Below are 24028 nucleotides of genomic sequence, written 5' to 3' on the forward strand. Positions count from 1 at the left end.
GTGCGCCGGCCATTGGAGGGTGAACCAACGGCAAAGGAAGACCTTTCTCTCTGTCTCTCTCTCTCTCACTGTCCACTCTGCCTGTTTAAAAAAAAAAAGGTCTGGTCTTAGTGTGTGCATACACAGGGTGAGGGAAGAGTCTATGTGTGACAGAGTTTTCTGATATCTCTTCTAAAAACACTAATCTTACCAGATCAGGGCCCCACCCTTATGACTGCACTGAACCTTACTTTATTTCTTTAAAGGCCTCATTTCCAGCTAAGCACCCTGAGAGTTAGGGATCAGATGTATCAGTTTTGAAGAGAACATTCAGCCCGTGTAACAGGAGGTTTATGTACGTTTTAATATTTTCAGAACTGCAAAGATATATAGATTCCATTTCCTTTACATACTAGTTTAATTATTAATATAGCCATTCTATGTGTGTGTGTGTGTGTTTAAGGTATTTTACAGAGAACTTTTATTTGGCTTATAAAAAAATCTACAGAACTGTATTCTCTCTGTTTATATAGCAATCTTACCAGTTTAGATTCTTTTGTAGGTATTAAACAGTAATGTCAGTTCTTTTCCTCCTTTTAAGTAATAATACTGACAGCAGTAGATGATGGTTTTGTTTTAGCTACCTGTATTCCACTATGTGTGTGTCTTTGTCCACATCGCTGCTCTCTGTGGCTTTCCCAGGCTTGCCGGGTACATTGCTTGCAGCTTTCCATGGTGGGTGTTTCATCTTGCTGGTACCTCCACTTTTCTGGGGATCTCCTCTGCAGGTGCAAGGTGCATTCTCTCTCTCTCTCTCTCTTTTTTTTTTTTTTACAGGCAGAGTGGACAGTAAGAGACAGAGAGACAGAGAGAAAGGTCTTCCTTTGCTGTTGGTTCACTTTCCAATGGCCGGCGCGCTGCAGCCAGCACACCACGCTGACCCAAAGCCAGGAGCCAGGTGCCTCTCCTGGTCTCCCATGCCGGTGCAAGGCCCAAGCACTTGGGCCATCCTCCACTGCACTCCCGGGCCACAGCAGAGAGCTGGCCTGGAAGGGGGGCAACTGGGACAGAATCCAGCGCCCTGACCAGGACTAGAACCCGGTGTGCCGGCGCCACAGGCGGAGGATTAGCCTAGTGAGCCGCGGCATCAACCATGCAGGGGCATGCTCACAGCTTCACTATGCATTGCCCGATGCAGGTCTCTAACCCTACAGCACAACTTCAGAGCGTGGCCTTGCAGGCTTTCCTTTGAAATCTTAATGGAAACTGCCATGACTTAATCTTCTGTTCTGCACATCTACAAAACCTGCAACCTGTGGACAACGCCAAGGTGTGCCTTTAGCAGGAACCTTAACTGCACTTGGCAAGCCAGAATCCAGAGCTGGTCCCCCTGGGGTTCCTTTCTGAAAACATTTAGCCCTGGAAGATCTTTGAACACAAATCTACACTTCTAGGCCTGATAGGACTATGATAGAAGGGGAAGCTTTGGAAAACCTCTGAAGTGCCCTCAGTCTCTCTGTCTTCCCCGTTAGCACATGGCTCCCTTTTACTTAGACTAACTTCTTTAGCAAGTGGTTTCTCCATCTCACTTTGCTGTGCTGAACAAGTTTTTTCTTCATTCCTTCTCTGGCCAGGCTGGAAACTTTACGAATGTTTCTGTTCTCCCTTTTGCTCCTGATTCTTATGGTAATAACCCATGCTGTAGCCTGAATGCTTTGCTACCTTGAATTCTCCATCTAACAAACCAGTCTTGAAGTTCAGCCTCCCACAGTTCCAGGGGCACAATTCAGCCCTGTTCCTTGGCACAGTGTAGCAAGGATGACCTTTATTCCAGTTCCCAGTAGGATCCCCATTTCCATCTGAAAACTCATGAGCATGGCCTTCAGTGTCTACATTCCTACTAGCATTTGGGTTTATAAACCCTCCACAGAATTTTCTACAATATGCTGCTGAAAGCATTCTCAACTTTCTCTAGCCTCTTCCAACTTTTCCAGTAAACCAGTTTCCAAGGCTACTCCACATCTTCAGGTATGGTTAACAGTCATGACTTCACCAATGGTACCCATTTTATGTACTCATCAGTTTTTCATTATTTTAAAGTACCTGAGAGGGCCGGCACTGTGGCTCAATAGGCTAATCCTCTGCCTTGCGGCGCCGGCACACCGGGTTCTAGTCCTTGTCGGGGCGCCGGATTCTGTCCCAGTTGCCCCTCTTCCAGGCCAGCTCTCTGCTGTGGCCCAGGAATACAGTGGAGAATGGCCCAAGTGCTTGGGCCCTGCACCTGCATGGGAGACCAGGAGAAGCACCTGGCTTCTGGCTTCGGATCAGCGTGATGCACCAGCTGAGGCGGCCACTGGAGGGTGAACCAACGGCAAAAGGAAGACTTTTCTCTCTTTCTCACTGTCCACTCTGCCTGTCCAAAAAAAAAAAAAAAAAAAGTACCTGAGAGGAGCTTCTTGGAAAGCTTACAGTTTGGAAGTTCATAGTTCAGGACTGGGCAGTCCCATTAGTCCAGCACCTGGCAAAGGCTGGCAATGGTAGAGTGGGTAAGCAAGGACAATCACATGATAAACCAGGTAGTTATCTGGCTTGTATTCTGACTAGTATCTCTCATAATGATTGATGATATTGAATTTGATTTTCACGTGCTTATTGGCCATTTATATAACTTCTTTGGTTAAGTGTGTATTCAGACCTTTTGCCCATATAATTGGTTTACTGATCTTATAGTGATATTTTATAGTCTAAGTCCTTGGTCAGATTAACAAATGTTTTTTGTCTATAGCTTTTTTGACAGTGGAGTCTTTCAGTGTGTCTTTTCTTTTATTGCTATTGCTTGATCTAAATTTCTGAGAACTGATTAATATTCTACAATTTCTTGGTCAGTTTCTATTTTTCCCCCCTCATTAAACGGAATTTTTTTCTTGGATGCCATGCACTTGTTTGGTCCTGCATATTTTTTAATTTCAAAAAATGTTGAGGTTCTAGCAGGTAATTAATATGTTATTTTGTAGCTTGTTCATCTTTCTGAAGTGAGACCAGAGTAGCATTTAGCCTAGGGTTAACTTTCTCCACTACTGAGGGAAGTCTGTTTTCTTACCAGTGCCCATGGAGTATGAGGTTTTCCATTCTGGCTTTGAAGATCAGGCACTGTTTCATTTCATTCTGAGTGATTTGTTCCCAAGCTTTAAGTAGTTTGCTCACAAAAATTTCTGCTGCTCAGTGCACTGAACACCCAAGAAGTTCCCTCTGCAGCTCCTGAGTTCTAAGAGCAGCACTCTCCTCATAGCTCCTCTGCTCTGTAAACTCTAGCTCCCTTGACTTCCTCAAACTCAGTCCCATTTCACACCTCAAGGATATTGATGGGCTCTACTTAGATATCGAAGCAGTGAGCTGTGCAGTCATAGGACTTGCCTCATTAGCTTCTCACATGTCATTGTGCTTTATTGTATGTTGTCATTTCTTGAAAGCCACCATTTCTTACAGTTGGGTGGTTGTTTCAGGTGAGAGGTTACAGTCTACTCCCTGATATTCCATCTTACCTGGTAGCAAAGTCCTTTTTTTTTCTTTTAAACTTCATTACTTTTAATATGTCTACCTAACCCACTCGTGTTTTTGATGTCAATTGGTTCACAGGTTTAAATTTATTTTGATGTGCATTTGTTTCCTGCTTTGTCTTTTAAAAGCTTTGTTAGCTTTGACTGTTTCTTCTAGATTCTTTAGACTTTTTGTTCCTTACTAATGTACATATTATAGCAATTTTTATAACTTTCTTATTTGTACAGATACCAATTTCTAAACAACCCTTCAATGTTAATCTCTTTAGGTGTTTTAGATGCATTTTAAGCAACAGGTGTGATAGTTTAGCCCATGTGTTCTATTGACTATTATTCTGTCTTGTGTGTGTGTGTGTGTTTTTTTGTTTTTTGTTTTTTTTTTTTTTTTTTTTTTTGACAGGCAGAGTGGATAGTGAGAGAGAGAGAGAGAAAGGTCTTCCTTTTGCCGTTGGTTCACCCTCCAATGGCACCACGCTGATCTGAAGGCAGGAGCCAGGTGCTTCTCCTGGTCTCCCATGGGGTACAGGGCCCAAGCACTTGGGCCATCCTCCACTGCCTTCCCTGGCCACAGCAGAGAGCTGGCCTGGAAGAGGGGCAACTGGGACAGAATCTGGCGCCCCGACCGGGACTAGAACCCGGTGTGCCGGCGCCGCTAGGTGGAGGATTAGCCTATTGAGCCGCGGCGGTGGCCCTGTCTTGTGTCTTAAAATCTGTTATCTCTTCACAATTGTTCAGCAGTCTTTCAGGCCCTTTAGTTTTTCTCTCCTCCTCTTTGTATGTGTATACAAACATCATGCATTTCATAAATGTAACTTTAGGAGTATAGTGGTTCTTCCCACCCGCTCTCCCACCCTTCTTCCTCCTCCCATTCTTTTTACTAAAATATATTTTCAATTAACTTTATACATAGAACATTAACTATACTAAGTAAAGAGTTCAACAAATAGTATGAAAAAAAACTGTTCAACAGTTTATTTCTTTTGTTTTCTTCTATGACCCACTGTTTATTCAGAAGCATGGTTCAGTCTCCATGTGTTTGCACCTATGTTCTAGAGATTCTTGAGTTTCTGATCTCCAGTTTCATTCCATTGTGGTCAGAGAAGATGCATGGTATGATTTTGATATTTTTAAATTTCTGAGACTTGCTTTGTAACTTAGCATATGTTCTATCCTAGAGGAAGTTCCATGCACTGGTGAGAAGAATGTGTAATACTAGAATAAAGAACTAAAGTTCTGTTGAATAAGACTCTTAGGATTGTGGAGAAGTAGCCTGCAGTCCAGGTAGGGCCCAGAGCGGTGGGGTAAAAACAAGAAAGACATTCAGGGACTGGAAAGAAGTGCTCAATAGTTGTCATACTACTGAAATAATCTGGCAACTCTAAGACTGTATAGTTACATGCAGGCCAGAAAAGCAGCTTAGATCACTTTTACATGTATATGAGTATATACACATGTATCTGTGTACGTATTTTCTTCAAACATTTATTGGAAAATTGTTCTTGTGTTATTCAAAAACAATTTAACAGTTGCATACTTTTCATTAGGACTGTATGATGTTGTGTACTTAATCTGATATACTTGTGTTATTTTGAACTTTTCAGTTTTATAAATAATATGAACATGAACCTAAGTTTTTTTCACATATTGTTGGGTTAAATTGTAGAAATACTGCCAAATCGCCTTCCAGTATGGTTATACCAGTTTTTATAGACATAGGAAAAAATTATCCATGCATTTATTTTTATGGTTGTTAATTATAATGGTATTTTAACTGTTAATTGAGATTAAACGTTTTTTATTAAGTTTTAAGGGTTTTAGCGCTCATCTCAGTCTTCTATGGCTTTTCTTTTTCATAGTTTTTAAAATCTTATATGGTTAATAGGAATATTAGAAATTTATATACAATACAGAAACTATCAGATACATTTAGGTGAAATGATGTGAAAATGTTCTGACAGAGGATGGATTGTACAGTTATACCATGATACTGATATAGTCATAATTCTAACATAGAACTGCTCAGTGTCATACAACCCATGGCTTAAAACAAAGACATATCCTGGCAACCAATATTATTACAAATATAAGAACTATCACTTTAAAACCTTTAGGAATAAAGAGTACAGAAAACTCGATCTTTGAAGAATTAGGTTTGGCCTCAACATGCCATTTTCTCTGGTCCATTATTTTACTGGCTCTTACAATTTTTTGTTTAGCTACATCTGTTACTGGTAAGAAAGTTCAGCCTTAGAACAAGTTAGGTAGGTTAAGTGTTACAAGAAGGTGGGGAAATACTTGTTTACCTCTAATTTTGTGCTTTCTTATTTTCAGAATTTAAATAGATTTGATTTATTATATGCCGATGAAGCATACTTAATCAGTGAAATTGTTGACTTTCAGTTACTGAAATTTAATGTGTTTATTAAGTATTTTGTTTAAAGCTTATTTAAACTATATGAAGCTTGGACAAGTGCATTTTGGTGCAAAAAAAAACTGAAATCCAAGATAGTGTTTTCATAAAACCCATTTCCCATGGCCATTTTGTAATTTCAGAATTCTATCACACCAAAATAAACTTAATGTTTTGAAGAACCTCAGTTTGTTTCTTTAGTATCATTCACAGACTCGTACACCAAATAGGTATTAATCAAATGTTGAGGGAAAACATTAAAGCAGCAAGGGCATTGAGCATCTATTAGCTAAGGCCAGGTTTGCAAACCTGACTGAAAAACAGACTTAAACAGCCCAAACTGGTTTCTTTTACCTTGTTTCCTTTTAAACCTGTTTTGTTTGTCCTACAGAAGAGGAAGATGATGAGCTCTTTGATGATCCTCTGCCAGTACCTTTAAGGCACAAGGTTCCATACCAGCAAACTCTTCACCCAGAAGCATTTTCAACAACGACAGTATCAGAAAACCAGCCTAAAAAGCTGAGACAAAGCATAGGAAGCTGCAAAGCAGAGAGTATGCAAAGCTCTCTTTCGGAAAACTTTGTAGATTGTGAAGAATCCAATAGTGCAAGTGAAGAAGAATTAGAAATCCCAGCTTCACTGCAAGGAGACCTGGACCCTGTAACACTTCACCAGCAAAAGGCTGAAGTGGATATACCACAGTGGGAAGTATTCTTTAAAAGAAATGATGAAATCACAGATGAAGGTTTGGAGAACTTCCCTCCCTCCACAGAAACAGGGGGATCTCAGTCACCAAAGCTTTTCAGTGACTCTGATGAAGAATCAACCCATATCTCCTCACAGAATTCGTCTCAGTCAACACACATAACAGAACAAGGAAGTCAAGGTTGGGACAGCCAATCGGATACTGTTTTGTTATCTTCCCAAGAAAGAAACAATGGAGATACTACCTCTTTGAACCAAGGTGGCTGTAGACCAAGAATCAAAGAGAATATACCTGTCTCTCAGATGGAACAAAATGTACTTTGCCCAAAGGATACTTACTCTGATTTGAAAAGCAGGGATGCAGGTTTAACTGTAGTTCCCAGTATTGGGGAACCAACCACTCTAAGTGATGGGAAACATTTACCTGAGGAAAAAAGGTTGCTACATCTTAGCACAAACACAGATTCGCAGAGCTCCTCTGATTTTGAAATTCCCTCAACTCCAGAAGCTGAGTTACCCAAACGAGAGCATCTGCAACATTTATATGAGAAGCTGGCAGCAGGTGAGAGAATAGTAGTTGAAAAAGAAAATGCTCACTCTTGGATACTGAAGAATTAAAAACACTTGGTCCTAGAACAATCACTAAAAAACTTAAATTCATCAATGTGACTATTAAATAGAAAACCTAAAAATGTTCAAATAACCCAAAAGAAGGTATTAAAGGGGACCTAGGAACAAAAATCAGAAAGCAAACAAATTGGTAGAACTAAATCCAAAAAAGCCAAGAATTAGATTAAGCATAAATGCCCTGGACATACCGATGCAAAGACAGATTCAGGCTAAAAATAAACCAGTTATATATGCTTCCTGTAAGAAATTAAATTTAAATGATATATGCAGGTTAAAAGGATACGGGCCTGCACTGTGGCATAGTGGGTAAAGCTGCCACCTTCAGTGCCGGCATTTCATGTGGATGTTGGTTCGAATACCGGCTGCTCCACTTCCTATCCAGCTCTCTGCTATGGCCTGGGAAAACCGTAGAAGATGGCCCAAGTCACTGAGCCCCTGCACCCGCGTGGGAGACCTGGAAGTGGCTCCTGGCCCCTGGCTCCAGATCAGCACAGCTCTGGCCACTGCAACCATTTGGGGAGTAAATCAGCAGGTGGAAGACCTCTCTCTCTCTCTGCCTCTCCTTCTCTGTGTAACTTTGACTTTCAAATAAATAAATCTTAAAAAAAAAGTAAAAGGATGAAAAATGATATACCATGTAAAACTCTAAAGGAAAGCTGGTATGGCTATGTTAGTATCAAGCAATGTCCTAGTGATAAAAGTCCCAGTTCACCACAACATAATACTAAATGTATACCTAACAAATTCAAAGTAAATGAAACAAAACCTGCTGAAAAGACACAAAATAATGCACAATTATAATTAAGGACTCTTAACATCCCTCTCAGTAATATGGAGGTACTTCAAAAAGTTCATGGAAAATGGAATTAAATATTTTGGTAAGAAAATTTTAAATCCATATCTAGTTTTTTCATAATATATATATATATAATTTTTTAAATTTTTGACAGAGTGGACAGTGAGAGAAAGAGAAAGGTCTGCCTTTTGCAGTTGGTTCACCCTCCAATGGCCGCCCCGGCCGGCGCATCGCGCTGATCCAAAACCAGGAGCCAGGTGCTTCCTCCTGGTCTCCCACGCGGGTACAGGGCCCAAGCACTTGGGCCATCCTCCACTGCACTCCCTGGCCATAGCAGAGGGCTGGCCTGGAAGAGGGGCAACCAGGACTAGAACCCAGTGTGCCGGCGCCGCAAGGCAGAGGATTAGCCTATTGAGCCGCGGCACCAGCTTCATAATATATATTTTCCATTAACTTTTTAAGTCAGAGCTACAGAGTACGATCTGCTGCTTCATTCCCCAAATGGCTACAACAGCCAAGGCTAGGCCAGGCCAAAGCCAGGAGTTTCCAGGTCTCCCATGTGGGTGCAGGGGCCCAATGATTTGGGCCTTCTGCTGCTTTCCCAGGCCATTGGCAAGGAGCTGGATTAGAAGCAAAGCAGCTGATTCTCCTTGACTGCAGACGGCAGCTTAACACTGCACCAGCCCCTCTATGAATTTTTTGAAAATCCTAAATCTACAGAAAATCAAGAATAATAAGGAACTGAATGCTACTTGTAAGCCAACTGGACTGACATTTATAGGACACCCACTCCAAACAGCAGCATAATATGTTCTTCAATTCTACAAGGACATTAACCAAGATATGCTGTATCTTGGGTCACAGAACACTGCATACAGGCTAAAAGAATAACCTTTGATCTATTTAAACATCAAATTTATCTCAAAAGATGGTGTATCATGCAAGAACCTTGTGATTAAGTGGTAAAACTACACCGAGAATAGTTAAGATGTAAAAGAAATCCTTAAGAATTAAATGACAAAGTATATTTGTGTTCTGTGTCATTTAACTTCCTTAAAAGCCATTAATAAATTATGCTTATGTTTTGGTATGAGGAATTAATTTGGTGTGCTGACATTTCATAGGTTAAGGAAACAAAAGTGGATACATCACTTAAATCTAGGTGGAGTCTCAAACATAACTTGCAGATTAAACTATGTGCATCATCAATATGCTGCATGGTAATGTTTGTTCCACCAGACAAATTAGGGTAGCAAGACTCAAGAATCAATGTATATATTCTGATACTTAAGACTTAGTTTTAGTATTATACCTTATGATCCAAGGTGGATACTCAAAAAATACCTATAAACGTTCTGCCTATGTGTCTAGGATTTAATAATCATACCATTTTCATGGTCACGTGAATCTGACATGAATGTTGGTTAAATGATTCTAAAGGCTAAGACAATAGAACAGACTGATCAACAAACTTGTAGAGATTTTAAAGCAGAGGTAGAAATACAACTAATACTTACAAGAGGGTACTTCAAAAAGTTCATGGAAAAAATGTTTTAGGGTGAAGAAATTTTTAAGTCCAAGTCCATGCTTATGTAAAATCTTCAATAGGTTCATTAAACTACATATGAAAAGTTATGCATGAAGCCAGGAGCTTCATCTGGGTCTCCCATGTGGGTGGCAGGGACACAAGTACTTGGGTCAACTTCTGTTGCTTTTCCAGATGCATTAGCAGGGAGGTGGATTGGAAATGGAACAGTCAGGACTCCAATTGGTACTCACATGGGATGCAGGCCGCAGCTTAACCCGCTGTGCCACAATGCCAAGACCCAACAAGAACTGCTTCTGATGTGGGTAGGCAGGGAGCTAATGAGCAAACAGGAGCTCTCTGCCTGCCAGAAGCCTCTGTGCTGCAACCCTACACCACACAAACCCCACCCCCTTCCAGGCTGATTTAACATGGATACAGGTAGACACACTCATTTACCATCAAGTACCTACCCTCCCTTCCCATCATGTAGAAGACACCATGATGACCACATATATACTACAGCCCCAAGTAGAGATGCCATGATGCCTGAGATTCCTATAAAAGGGAAACAGAGGCAAGTGGTATAAAAGCCCTGCCCAAACTATCTCAATGGAATATTCAACTAGGATACTACCCCTATCCTACACAGGGACCAGCCCAACTTTGGTGGGAAACCCCCTTCCGTTCTCATGGAAAGTTGCTCATACTCACATCTTAGTGTGTACTATCCCTTTAAAAAAAAATCTTTTTCTCATGTATATAAAAACTGCAGATTTAAAAATTTTTCCAAAATTCCATTTTTTCATTAACTTTTTGAAGTACCATCATGTATAGTACTTACTAAAATAATGCGTTACATTTTTCAGGCACTGTATATTAACTCCTTTAATCCTCCCACCCTTTGAGGTAGATTAGGAGCTAAGGCACAGAAGTGACTTCACACAGCTAGTAAGGGGCAAAGTCAGGATTCAGACATAATTTGATTTTGCAGTCCACAGTCATACTATGTGCTATGATGGCTTTCAAAAAGGGCATTAAAAAGGGACAGGGTTAATTGTGATGGCTGCTTGATCTTCAAGTATAAGTTGCAACAGGAGCAGGTGTTTGATCTACTAGTTAAGCTGCCAGTTGGGATGCCCACTTCTGATACCTGGGTGCTTGAGTCTTGGCTCTGCTCCTGATTCCAGCTTCCTGCTAGCAGGCACCTTGAAAGGCAGCAGTTGATGGCTCATGTTATTGGGTCCCAGCACTTGCAGGAGAGTAGGATTAGATTCCTGGCTTCCAGCTTTGACCTGGCCCAGTGCCAGCTGTTGTGGATATTTGGGGGGGTGGGGAAGAAGATGGGAAGTGTGTCTTCCTGACTCTGAAAATTTAAATTTCAAAATGCCAAGATAAATCAGAAGAAATCCAATGGGTAGCCACATTTCCCTCAAAGAAGCCTTCTAGGACTTCAATATTTGTGTAAGTAGTAGAAATTGATTTTTTTTAAGTTTGCCTTACATTAAAGATAAAAACAGGTATAATTTACAGGTGATCTTGGGCATATTAGTATTACTTAACCAGTTTAAGCCTGTTACCTTAGTTATATAGGAATGACAGCACCAACCTTATAGATTTCTGAGTACATATTGTATAAAATGTTTAAGACTTGCTCAATGAAAATTAGCTCTGAATTCTAAAATTCCTTTGCATTTCCAGGCAGTATCTAACACAGTACATTTAAGACCTGAAGACTAATAAAGCACAGAAAATTTCAGAAGTATTCATCTACTCTGTGCTAACTGAATGTATAATTGTACTTTTACTATTCAAAAGCACAAACCGTAACAAAAAGTTTTCTCCAAAGGAAAGCAACATTTAAAGGAACTGTATGTAATCCTTTGGTTAATCTCATCAGGAAGTAATCAGAAACACATCATTTTCTGTCCTTTTTGTAGCCTTACTGGAAACAACTATATTCAGAAACAAAGAAAGCTAAGCCATGATAAATACAACAACAAATACTGAACTAACAGAAAAATAAATACAATCCAGATTTTGCATAAATGGGGGAAACCCTGAGATTACACTGAAAATGATGGTATTAATACAACTTCCATGATGGATTTACTTTTTTTTTTTTTTTTTTTTGGACAGGCAGAGTGGACAGTGAGAGAGACAGAGAGAAAGGTCTTCCTTTGCCGTTGGTTCACTCTCCAGTGGCCGGCGCGCTGCAGCTGGTGCACCGCGCTGATCCAATGGCAGGAGCCAGGTGCTTATCCTGGTCTCCCATGCGGTGCAGGGCCCAACCACTTAGGCCATCCTCCACTGCACTCCCGGGCCACAGCAGAGAGCTGGCCTGGAAGAGGGGCAACCGGGACAGAATCCGGCGCCCCGACCGGGACTAGAACCCGGTGTGCCGGCGCCGCAAGGTGGAGGATTAGCCTAGAGAGCCGCGGAGCTGGCCGGATTTACATTTTAAACCTGGTAAAACCCTTGATAACTGCTTTATATTTAAAGAACAAATTCTGAAATGTTAAATAATCTGAAGAAGCTAAACACTGACTTATAATAATACAGCCCCTAAACAGTTCATTCAGTTTCTATTTTACTGCTTCAGTTCAGTGTTTTTAGTAACATAAAGGTAATACAAGAACTTAAGACATCAAGGCCCACTAAATTTCTGATAAGGACAAAGCAAAACTGCAAATTTAGCAAATAGAGTCTTTTCTTCTTTGCCCTCCAGTTTTACATTTTTTAATCTACTTAAGTTTTCCAAAACCAAACAAGACAGTAAAACAAATTATATCGACAAATTACATCTTTACACTTGTGAAAATGATAACAAAGTAAGCCTGGCCACTGGGGGCACTATAAGCTTGCAACCCTTTCTCATTACTTGACACTAGGTGACTAATTTTTCATAAAGTGAACACAAGAAATGCCATTAAAGATGTATTTGTCCTTGCCATATTCTGAAAATTGTGGATATTAGGTACACTCTTAGACCCCAAACATGTCTACAGTATGAAAGAACTCTTATGTGATGACTATATAATCAATAATAAAGTATAGCTTCTCCTTTAACTACACTGAGTTTTCAAGAAGGTATTTGAAGTGCTGCATTCTTGAAGTTCAATTTTACTAAAACCCATGCTTACTTTAGGTCATGAAAGCCTAAAGCAATTAGCTTTAGGGTGAAGTTAATCAGGAATACTGAAAGCTAGATATATTTGCTACAATTATCTTCATGTTGGACATCATCTTTAGAAATCCCAGAATCAGAAAGAGATGAAAGCAGTTTTTCCTTACTGAGGTTTCACTATGCCAGGAAAAAAAAAAAAAAATCAAACCAAAAACCCAAATATATCCCATTTAGGTATTTATAGAACATTAACTAATAAAAAGTCTCATAATTCAGACACATACTTTGGCCAAGTTTATCACATCTAAAAAATTCATATATAAAACAAGTATCAGTTCAAAATAGTTTACTTTTTAAGAAAAGCCTTCAGGAAATATAAAAATAAATTTGGTGGAAAGGAATGTTAAAACAGCCTGAAATTGAAAGGACATCAGGTTAATGTATGTTACATTATTAGGTACCAAGGCACCCCAGGTATCTTGTTTTACTCTTTAGACCAGAGGTACTTAACACGGATCTTCTAATTTAAGCAACTCAGAAGTGCCTTTAAAGTGCTCCATTTCTGCTGCCTGGCACTCTAAAAAATTCTCCTGATCCTACTGTCCTGTCATTTCATCAAAGCAAAATTGCCAGCCATTCTAGACTTTTCAGAGAGGGATTTTTGGAGATTTTTCTTATAAATACTAAAAAATCCTGAAGAATTACAGGTTAAGATATATTCCCCTCATAATGCGATAAACTGCTTCAAAATATGAAATCAAGCTGAATTAATTTTTTACATTTAATTTATCTTACATTTCTATATCATTAAGATGCCAATGTTTTAATGAAAAAGTAGAAAAGTATAAAATTCAGCATCATCTATTTCAAATACAAGTACAGTGAATATTAAACAGGAATGACAATATAGTAACAAAAATAGAACATGTATATTTACTCAAACTGAATTAACTCTGTGAATTTAAGGTGTATGGCAGGTTGAATGTGATTTCGGCAACTGTCACATTATCAGTTTAACACTTTCCAAATAGTTGAGGCATTTCTCTATTTACACAGACTTAGTATGCATATGCCGACCTGAAAACAGTTTGTCTGCCATGTGGGGTATCTAGCCATTAAGTATGGATACTTATCATTACTCCATGTGACCCTGGGTCCCTCTCTTCAGAAAGATCAATAATGCATTTGGCAAATGTCTTGAAACATAGATTGTGAATTAAAATAGGTACAACTGTAATACTATGAAGAAAGTCCCAAATGTATGTTTTAAAAATGATAGCATTTGAGAAAGACAAAACTATAATTATCACCAGCTATATTTTCCAAAAATTCAGTTGAGGTAACCTCTGCAAGTTGCAGCTCCACATTTGCATACAGTTCTGACTCTCTTTTTGGCTGGGCTGTGATCAATAGAATCTGAAGATATATCTCCAGAACCTGAATACATAGAAGAAATACAGGAGAAAAAGAGTTAAGACAATTCAGAATGAATTTCAACTTTCCTATTAAAGTAGTTAACAAGGATGACTACATACTTAAGATTAACAGAATAAGTTAACTCCCAAGGAAATTTAAGTTCCCTTTGTATTTTTAGATAAATGAATACAAACAAGTCATTATAAATTGCCTTTAAAAGGATGGTGTAGGCCAATAATAGATAGACTCTTATTAGCCCGCATTTGTGAGACTGAATTTCTGAAATGATGAAACTTTAACCGGGAAAATTCCATATATAATTCACTGATTTCATTTAAGAGCACATAAAGCGAGGTCAAATAATTAACTATAAAAAGCATCATTCTTAGAAAAACGAAGGAAAATATCAAAATAGAGCAAACAGACTTAAATATTCTTAAAAGATTCAAACAGGAATGGAGTAAGTTTGCATGTGATTTAATTTACATTAAGAATACATGTTAGTAATGAATTAGTAAAGATTTTACAAATATAGGCTTAAAATTATATTGAGAAAAGATGTTATAATAAATCAGCTTCTTGAATGGAAGTTTTGCAAAAAGTCAGAAGGTAAATATTATATAGAAGACTGACCCTTCCAAAGCCCAAGCAATTTCACGCAGATCTAAGTTCCAGCTTAGCCGTCAGATTAATGCTGGCTCTTAAGGAGAACCAGCTCCTATAGCCTTTTTTTTAATCTTTAATATTTCGTCATTAGTCTCTTTCAGATGATCTAAGGTCTTCTATTCTGATTTGATCCTTCATATTGAAACTAATACCAATAAAAGTTTATTTGAAAATCATACCTTTCATTTGATAATCAAAAGTGAGCTCTTCACCAGCATTTATGGTTCTTGTAGAAAATAATGCTATTCGTGGAAGACGAGTATCAAGGTTATCAATGAAAACATTGAACACCTGAAGATTTGGGTCACACTAAAAAGGAATATTAGAACCGATTTAAGTAAAAATACATGAATGAGCTCTTTTATGTGCCACATAAAATATTTAATTTCCCAGAGTATTATTTAAGTTTCTACTGGAAATAAAGTTACTTATAATTTAGAGGTCTTTAAGGCATGCACATTTAAAAATAACTGTTTTCATTGATAAAAAAAAATTCAGACATAAAAAAGCATAAATCCCCATGTATCCCACTATACTGCTTCAACTATTTATTAACATGTTTGCCAACCCTGTTCATCTGGTTTTAAGCTTTTTGGAGACTTTTAGTGCAAGTCCCAGATAATATTTCACCTGTAACTATTTCAGAAAGGCATAATTCGTTAAACAACTAGAAAACTATGTTTAAAAAAAATCAAACCAAAATCAGCACAAGGAGTGTCATTGCTTAAATTATTCGATATTTTCAGAACTCTGCACTAAATTATGGTATATGTAAAAAGACAGCTCTGAGGCCGGCGCTGCGGCTCACTAGGCTAATCCTCCGCCTAGCGGCGCCGGCACACCGCGTTCTAGTCCCGGTCGGGGCGCCGGATTCTGTCCCGGTTGCCCCTCTTCCAGGCCAGCCCTCTGCTGTGGCCAGGGAGTACAGTGGAGGATGGCCCAGGTGCTTGGGCCCTGCACCCCATGGGAGACCAGGAAAAGCACCTGGCTCCTGGCTCCTGGCTCCTGCCATCGGATCAGCGCGGTGCGCCGGCCGCAGCGCACCGGCCGCGGCGGCCATTGGAGGGTGAACCAACGGCAAAGGAAGACCTTTCTCTCTGTCTCTCTCTCTCACTGTCCACTCTGCCTGTCAAAAAAAAAAAAAGACAGCTCTGATGATCATACCCTAAGAATTCAAAGTGGCCTGCGCCGTGGCTCACTAGGCTAATCCTCCGCCTTGCGGCGCCAGCACACCGGGTTCTAGTCCCGGTCGGGGCGCCGGATTCTGTCCCGGTTGCCCCTCTTCCAGGCCAGCTCTCTGCTGTGGCCTGGGAGTGCAGTGGAGGATGGCCCAAGTGCTTGGGCACTGCACCCCATGGGAGACCAGGAGAAGCACCTGGCTCCTGCCATCGGATCAGCGTGGTGCGCTGGCCGCAGCGGCCATTGGAGGGTGAACCAACAGCAAAAGGAAGACCTGTCTCTCTCACTCTCTCTCTCTCATTGTCCACTCTGCCTGTCAAAAAAAAAAAAAAAAGAATTCAAAGTGTTTAATTACCCAGGAATTTACTGGGGAGTACAGGTACAGTTGGCCTCCATATCCATGAGCTTGCATCTAAAGATTCTGTTAACCATGTATTGAAAATATTTGGGTGGGTGGGGGGACTGCATCTATACTAAACACAAAATGGATTTTTTTTCTTGCCATTCCCTAAACAATACAGTATATTAGCTATTTACATAGTATTTACAATGTATTAGGTATTATATAATCTAGTTTTGATTTAAAGGGTATGAAAGAATGTACATAGAATACTTGCAAATACTACACCATCTTATAAAAGGACCTTAAGCATCTGAGAATTTTCCTAAAACTAATCCACTATGGATACCAAGGGACGACTGTATCTCAAATTTATCAGTGAGAAAAAAGCCTTTTAAAAAATATTTGAGAGAAAGAGATCTGTTGGTTCCCTCTTTGCATGCTCACCATCCAGGGTGGGGCCAGGCTGAAGCCTGGAGCATGGTATTCCATCCAGGTTTCATACATGGATGGCAGGGACTCAAGTATTTGAGCCATCATCTGCTGCCTTCCTAGGGACATCAGCAGGAAGTTGGATTAGAAGTGCAGTAGTTGGGGCTGGCGCTGTGGCATAGCAGGTAAAGCTGCTGCCTGCAGTGCTGGCATCCCATATGGGCACCGGTTCAAGTCCCAGCTCTTCCACTTCTGATCCAGCTCTCTGCTATGGCCTGGGAAAGCAGCAGAAGGTGGCCCAAGTCCTGGGGCCCCTGCACACACATGGGAAACCCAGAAAAAGCTCCTAGCTTTGGATTGGCACAGTTCTAGCCATTGTGGCCAACTGAGGAGTGAACCAGCGTATGGAAGACCTCTGTCTCCCTCTCCTTCTCTGTGTAACTCTTTAAAATAAATCAATCCTTGGGGGGGAAGCCATTGTAATCCATAAGTCGTACTTTGAAAATTTATATTCATTAGATAAAAGGTAAAAAAAAAAAAAAGAAAAAAAAAGAAATATATAAATTAAAATGTAAATAATAAAAAAACTGATCTGAGAACCATGAAAAAAATAAATAAATAAATCTTAAAAAAAAAAAAAAAAAAAAAGTGGAGTAGTGAGTAATTGAACCAGGCACTCTGATACAGAATGCAAGAGTCCCAAGCAGTGGCTTAACCTGCTGCACCACAATTAACATAAATATTTAAGTAAACCAGAAAGGTAATAAGGGAGTCAGAAGGTCTCTGTTTCACCGGCAATCATACATTAGTTTTTTGATATGAAATCCAACAGGAGTTTAACATGATGTACATTCTTAAATGGTCAGCTATTTAACTTACTCTTTGTGACATTTCCTTATTATCTGCAAAACAGACATGTCAATCTCACAAGCCTAATGTTATAATATCCACTTGGCATGAATTTTCCTTATTTTTGGAAACAGTTTTTGTACAATATAATACACTTAAGATTCTAACTATAGCACCAGCACTGTGGTGTATTGGGTAAAGCCACAGCCTGTGATGCCAGCATCCTATACGGGCACCAATTTTTGTCTCAGCTGTTTCACTTCCAAGCCAGTTCCCTGCTAATGGCATGGGATAAGGGGGATTACTGTACATTCCAAAACTTAGTTAACTTTGAGGTATCTATGGAATTGTATGTGATTGTTAAGCATTTTATTAACTCTCTGCTCATTGATTTCAAGTGATATATCTTATAAATTTAAAGTTTAAATGAAGTCACATGTGTAAAGACTCTTGTGGGGCCGGTGCCGTAGCGCAGCAGGTTAATTCTCTGCCTGTGGCACCGGCATCCCATATGGGTGCCAGTTCTAGTCCTGGCTGCTCCTCTTCCAATCCAGCTCTCTGCTATGGCCTGGGAAAGCAGTGGGAGATGGCCCAAGTCCTTGGGCCCCTGCACCCCTGTGGGAGACCCAGAGGAAGCTCCTGGCTCCAGATCAGCGCAGCTCCAGCTGTTGCAGCCAACTAGGGAGTGAACCAGTGGATGGAAGATTCTCTCTCTCTGCCTCTTCTCTGTGTAACTCTTTCAAACAAACAAACAAACAAATAAATAAATGAATCTTTTTTTTTTAAAAAAAGGGAAGGGATATGTAGTTTTGGGGCTGGCACTGTGGCGTACTGGGTAAAGTCACAACCTGTAGTGCCAGTATCCCATATGGGTGCCAGTTTGAATCCTGGCTGCTCCACTTCTGATCAAGCTCTCTGCTATGGCCTGGGAAAGCAGTAGAAGATGGCCCAGGTGCTTGGGCCCCTGCACCGGCACGGGAGACCCAGAAGAAGCTCCAGGCTCCTGGCTTCAGGTTGGCGCAGTTCCAGCTGTTGCGGCCAGATGGGGAATGAGGCAGCAGATGGAAGACCTCTCTCTCTCTCTCTCTTTCTCTCTCTCTCTCTGCCTCTCTTTCTCTGTATAACTCTGACTTTCAAATAAATAAATCAATCTTACAAAAAAAAGGTATATAGTTTAAAGTATTCAACTATGGAAAGTCATTTAAAACAGTAGTAGGCTGAATTATCTATAGTTTCTGTATTCCTTCTTACACTGTGATTCACAAAATGAGACACATTTCCATATCGAGCTGCATCCACTGTGAATTCATCAGATTCATAGTCCAGATCAAAGAGATAAGTTATTCCTTTGTTGTCATAGAACTGTCCACGTCTTTCAGCTTCTTCACTTGTGATCACCTAAACAGAAAAAAACTACAATATATTATGTAGGTATTGCTGAACTGAGGAAACACTCATCCATAAATAAGTTAATATATTAATGGCTACAAATGTTTATAAAAAAGAAATCTAGTGTCATCAAAATAATCATGCAAACAAATTAAGAGCTAGATGGAAAGTGGGAAAACAAAGGGAGGAAAATGATGGTGCAAAAGATTATGGCTTTTTAAATAGGATTTGAGATAATCAGTTGAAACATGAGATTACTTTCATTAGCATTAGGATGTTCAAAAAGGTATACAACTAGCTGTCTACAGGACATACGTGAATGCAAAGGACTAAATTTACAAGGCTCTATGCTCTAGCAAGGGTGGGGAACATCCAGTCTGCAGGCCATATAAGGCCTGCAAAATCACTTGGTCTGGCCCTGCCAAGACAACCACAGGTAGGATTTGAAATTCAGAAATCTGTAGCAAACAAAATTTTTAAAAGATTTATTTATTTAAAAGACAGAGTTACAGAGAGAGGTAGAGACAGAATGGTCTTCCATCCGCTGGTTCACTCCCCAGATGGCTGCAATGGCCGGAGCTGTGCCAATCCGAAGCCAAGAGCCAGGAGCTTCTTCCTGGTCTCCCATGCAGGTGCAGGGGCCCAAGGACCCGTGCCATCCTCCACTGCTATCCCAGGCCATAGCAGAGAGCTGGACTGGAAGAGGAGCAGCTGGGACTAGAAACGGCGCCCAAATGGGATATTGGTGCCTCAGGCCAGGGCGTTAACCTGCTGTGCCACAGCGCCAACCCCTGCATCCCATATGGGCACAGTTCTGGTCCCAGCTGCTCCTCTTCCCATCTAGCTCTCTGCTATGGCCTGGGAAGGCAGTAAAAGATGGCCCAAGTCCTTGGGCCCCTGCACCTGCGTGGGAGACCCAGAAGAAGCTCCTGGCTCCTGGCTTCAGATCAGCATAGCTCTGGCCGTTGCGGCCATCAGGGGAGTGAACCAATGAAAGGAAGACATCTCTCTCTGTCTCTTCCTCTCACTGCCTGTAACTCTACCTCTCAAATAAATAAAATCTTTTAAAAAAAATTAAAAATGTTCAGAGTGATTGATGGTCATCAACAAATTTGTCTGTGGCATTCATTAAGCACCTTTTTTTGATCATACAAGATCTAGTATTCTTCTTGCTAATGCACCTGGGAAACCAGCAGAAGATGGCCCAAGTACTTGGGCTCCTGCCACCCATATGGAAGACCCAGGTTCCTGGCTTTGGCCTGATCTAGCCCCTTCCATTGCAGCCATTTGGGGGAATGAACCAGTGGATGGAAGACTTCTCTCTTAACTCTGCCTTTCAAATAAATAATAAATCTTTAAAAATAAAAAAATAGTATTCTGTACAGTAATTAAAAATAATTTGCCATTATCTTAAGAGTATATGAATCAGGGTGATCATTAGGCCTAGAGGTACTCCATATGGGAGTACCTGGGTTTTAGTTCTGGTTTCCCTCCTAATGCCAGCTTCCTGCTAATGCACACTCTAGGAGGCTGCAGGTGATGGGTCAAGTGGTTTAGTCCCTGACATCCACATGGGAGACCTGGTATTAGTTCCCAGCTTCCAGCTTCATCCAGGCCCATTCTCAGCCATTGTGTGCATTTAGGGCATGAACCAGGAGATGGGATCTCTCTCTTTCTTGAATTAAAGAAATTTGGGCCAGTGCTGTGGCATAGGCTAATCCTCCACCTGAGGTACCAGCATCCCACATGCACGACAGTTCTAGTCCCAGCTGCTCTTTTTTTTTTTTTTTTTTTTTTTTTTTTTTTTTTTTTTGACAGGCAGAGTGGACAGTGAGAGAGAGACAGAGAGAAAGGTCTTCCTTTGCCGTTGGTTCACCCTCCAATGGCCGCCACGGCCGGCGTGCTGTGGTCAGCGCACCGCGCTGATCCGATGGTAGGAGCCAGGTACTTATCCTGGTCTCCCATGGGGTGCAGGGCCCAAGAGAACTTATCCTGGTCTCCCAGGGGGTACAGGGCCCAAGCACTTGGGCCATCCTCCACTGCACTCCCTGGCCACAGCAGAGAGCTGGCCTGGAAGAGGGGCAACCCGGACAGAATCCGGTGCCCCGACCGGGACTAGAACCCAGTGTGCCGGCGCCGCAAGGCGGAGGATTATCAGCTGCTCCTCTTCTAATGCAGCTCTCTGCTATGGCCTGGGAAAACAGTGGAACATGGCCCAAGTACTTGAACCCCTGTACCAGCATGGGAGACCGGGAGGAAGCTCCTAGCTCCTGGCTTTGGCATCAGCGCAGCTCTGACTGTTGCGGCCACTGAGGGAGTGAATCAACAGAAGGAAGTCCTTTCTCTTTGTCTCTTCCTCTGTCTGTAACTCTACCTCTCAAATAAATAAATAAAATCCTTTTTAAAAACAAAAGGAATTTAATGTATAAGGCTCAAAACAGGGATCTCAATTTCAGAATTCTAAATGAGTACAGGTAATTCTAGGTGACCCAATTCCACATTACTTAAAACACCAGGCAGAACTGACAACCCCAACAGGCAGCCACACATGTTTTTCAAGTCACAGGATATCCCACCATTCAGTTTCAAGCACTGTAGCAAGTGATCAAGAACACTGATTATGGAGTTCTGACTCCTCAAAATCCTTCATCTGGAATCCTGGCTTTTTACTACTATGTAACCTTGAACAAGTTGCTCAATTTCTCTATGATTATATTATTTTGTTTGTCATAATGGAGACAATAGTACCTCAGAGTTGTTAATATATAAGGTGCTTAGGACAGTTTGTAGCACACAGTAAATACTATTTTCTATATTTATATAAAAATAAATTTGGTAGTTATTTGGTAATTTAGAGACTGTTCTTTGCAGTTCAAAGTATCTGAGTCAGACACAGTTTGATTTTCTTATGGATGCAACAAATGCTTTTGTTTATATTTTATAATACTTATAAAGCATTGGTCTACCCTATTATATCTTTCATACTGATACAAAATAGTTTTGTCAGTTACATAATTATATTTTGCCAAATAGATGAAGTATATTAAAAGTTTCAAAGACAGTATATGTTTAGATTTGATTTTTCTTCTTAGGACTTTTGTGTAAAAACAATGTCATAATTAAACATTCATGAATGTTAGGTCCTATGCATGGGTGTTTGCTAAAAGATGACTGTACCAATTTGCCATTATATAAATTTTTCATTTACATAAAAGGTTATATTCCTAATGATGCCAGTGAATGCTTCCTCTAAACCTGAAAGTAAATTTCTACATTTATGCAAATAATATAAAATGTACCAAGTATTTGCTACCGAGGTAAAAAGAAGTAATTTTTCAAAAATTTACACTTACATGCACATCATCTGCTATGTGATAAGTTGAACGTACCTCTCCAACATATTCCATGACAAAACTCATTCTTTTAATCTTCACAAGTGTTTTTACACCCCAGCCACAGCCATTGCTAGTTCGAAAGATGCAAAGTGAATATTGTGTGCCTTTTTGTACAATCCTATTGGGACAATCAGGTCCACATCGGCACCTCGAGTTGCATTCATAAATGGGGGTGCCAGGTGGGATTCTAATTTGTTGGTTTTTATTATAAGCCAAAAGAACTCCAGCTTCAGCAGGACAACATTTCTCAAAGAAGCAATCTGTGCATGAACAACCAAAAGTAGCTTCATTTACTAAGCTGATTCCAGGAGCTGGTTTGTATTCATTGATGTAGTAGAAGTCAGAAGGTGGGCCCTCTAAGTCAACAGTATTTTCAACAAATATCATTCCTTTATGATTCTTTCTTCTGTTGAGTTCATCTTGCCATCTCTGCAGAGCTATCCTCTGTTTAGCCTTCTTTACAATGTACTCAGCAACAGCAGGTTTCAAAGCTTTGTTATTGTATTTTGGAATTATTGCTTTGCATTTCTTTACCTGAGATAAATAATTATGCTTGTCATTAGAGAACTGCTGGAGCAGTAATGGGCACTTGAGATTTTGCAAAGGTTCCCAAGTATTTGTAGAATCTGGCCATCCTTTCCATTTTACAAGATAATATTCCATATCCTTAAAATATAAAAGAAAATACAGATCAGATTATGATAGTCTCAGTTATTTAAAATAAATACTTTAATGTGTACAAAGAAAGCTGTATTAGGTAGGCTATACCTAAACACTTTTTTGTTAACAAATATTAGTCAATCAGGCCAACACTGGACATAGCGAATATAGTTGTTTTCTCCCCCAAGAAAGGAGTTGTGCTATTTTTTGGTTTAGTATCTTGAAATAAACTATAGCATACTACAAAAACAGAGTAAGGTATTCATTATTTTTCTTAGTTTACAGTCAAATTTCTATCAGATTAAGTACAGATCATATAGATAAAATCATTTAAAAATATTATATAAAACACATAATTTAGAGGTGACATAATATATTTGACAATAGGGTAAAAAGTCTTACCTGGAGAAAGAAAAAGGCACTGAAACTTATGAATATTTTACTAAACAGAAGTTAAACTAGTAAATATTTATTTGATCATGGAAATAGATGGGCCTCCTAAGCTATTTTTGACCTAGGTTAGTGGCTCATGTGGCCAGCATAGATGCAGGCATTCTTTAAAGCTCATAACTTAACATTATGATTTAGAAATGAGGGAACTACTATTTCTGAATGTCACTGACACAAATCTCTTAAATTTGCTAGAGATGATTGTCCAAAACAGTCCTTACTACTCACATGCAGTCAATGAGAATTTGAAACGTGGCTAGTCTGAATTGTGTTCGAAGTATAACACACATTGAATTTCAAAGACTTTGTATTAAAAAAAACATAAAATACGTAACTTTTTAAAAGTACTGATTACATGTTCAAATAATATTTTGGATATATTGCATTAAATGTATTATGGAAAGCAATTTCACTTGTTCCTTTTTACTTTGTTTAATAAAGTCACTAGAGAACTTTAAACGCCATTTATAGCTCCTGTTGTATTTCTGTTGGACAGTGCCATTCCAGAGAATGCTGATCATAT

The 24028-nt window shown here is 39.9% G+C and overlaps 2 protein-coding genes across 13 annotated transcripts in view; one reads left to right on the forward strand and one right to left on the reverse strand.

The window, feature by feature from the left end:
• DCLRE1C (DNA cross-link repair 1C) overlaps nucleotides 1–23969 on the forward strand; it is a 69152-nt gene extending 45183 nt beyond the window's left edge. For 2 of the 4 annotated variants that reach the window (XM_070055429.1, XM_008268319.4), the window contains one exon: nucleotides 6338–23969. In XM_070055429.1, coding sequence (XP_069911530.1) covers nucleotides 6338–7269 — 932 coding nt within the window. In that variant the 3' untranslated portion in view covers nucleotides 7270–23969. Of the gene's footprint in view, nucleotides 1–4548; nucleotides 4647–4711; nucleotides 4818–6337 lie in introns of all 4 variants that reach the window. The other 2 variants (XR_007909647.2, XR_007909648.2) reach the window with 2 other exon arrangements.
• SUV39H2 (SUV39H2 histone lysine methyltransferase) overlaps nucleotides 12180–24028 on the reverse strand; it is a 29863-nt gene continuing 18014 nt past the window's right edge. For 7 of the 9 annotated variants that reach the window (XM_008268314.4, XM_008268316.4, XM_070055431.1 and 4 more), the window contains 4 exons: nucleotides 22354–23061; nucleotides 18863–19009; nucleotides 14991–15120; nucleotides 13061–14166 (listed from right to left, as the gene is read on the reverse strand). In XM_008268314.4, coding sequence (XP_008266536.1) covers nucleotides 14060–14166; nucleotides 14991–15120; nucleotides 18863–19009; nucleotides 22354–23061 — 1092 coding nt within the window. In that variant the 3' untranslated portion in view covers nucleotides 13061–14059. Of the gene's footprint in view, nucleotides 14167–14990; nucleotides 15121–18862; nucleotides 19010–22353; nucleotides 23062–24028 lie in introns of all 9 variants that reach the window. The other 2 variants (XM_070055433.1, XM_002717451.5) reach the window with 2 other exon arrangements.

Source organism: Oryctolagus cuniculus, chromosome 13 (genome assembly GCF_964237555.1).
Source record: "Oryctolagus cuniculus chromosome 13, mOryCun1.1, whole genome shotgun sequence".
Lineage (NCBI taxonomy): Eukaryota > Metazoa > Chordata > Mammalia > Lagomorpha > Leporidae > Oryctolagus > Oryctolagus cuniculus.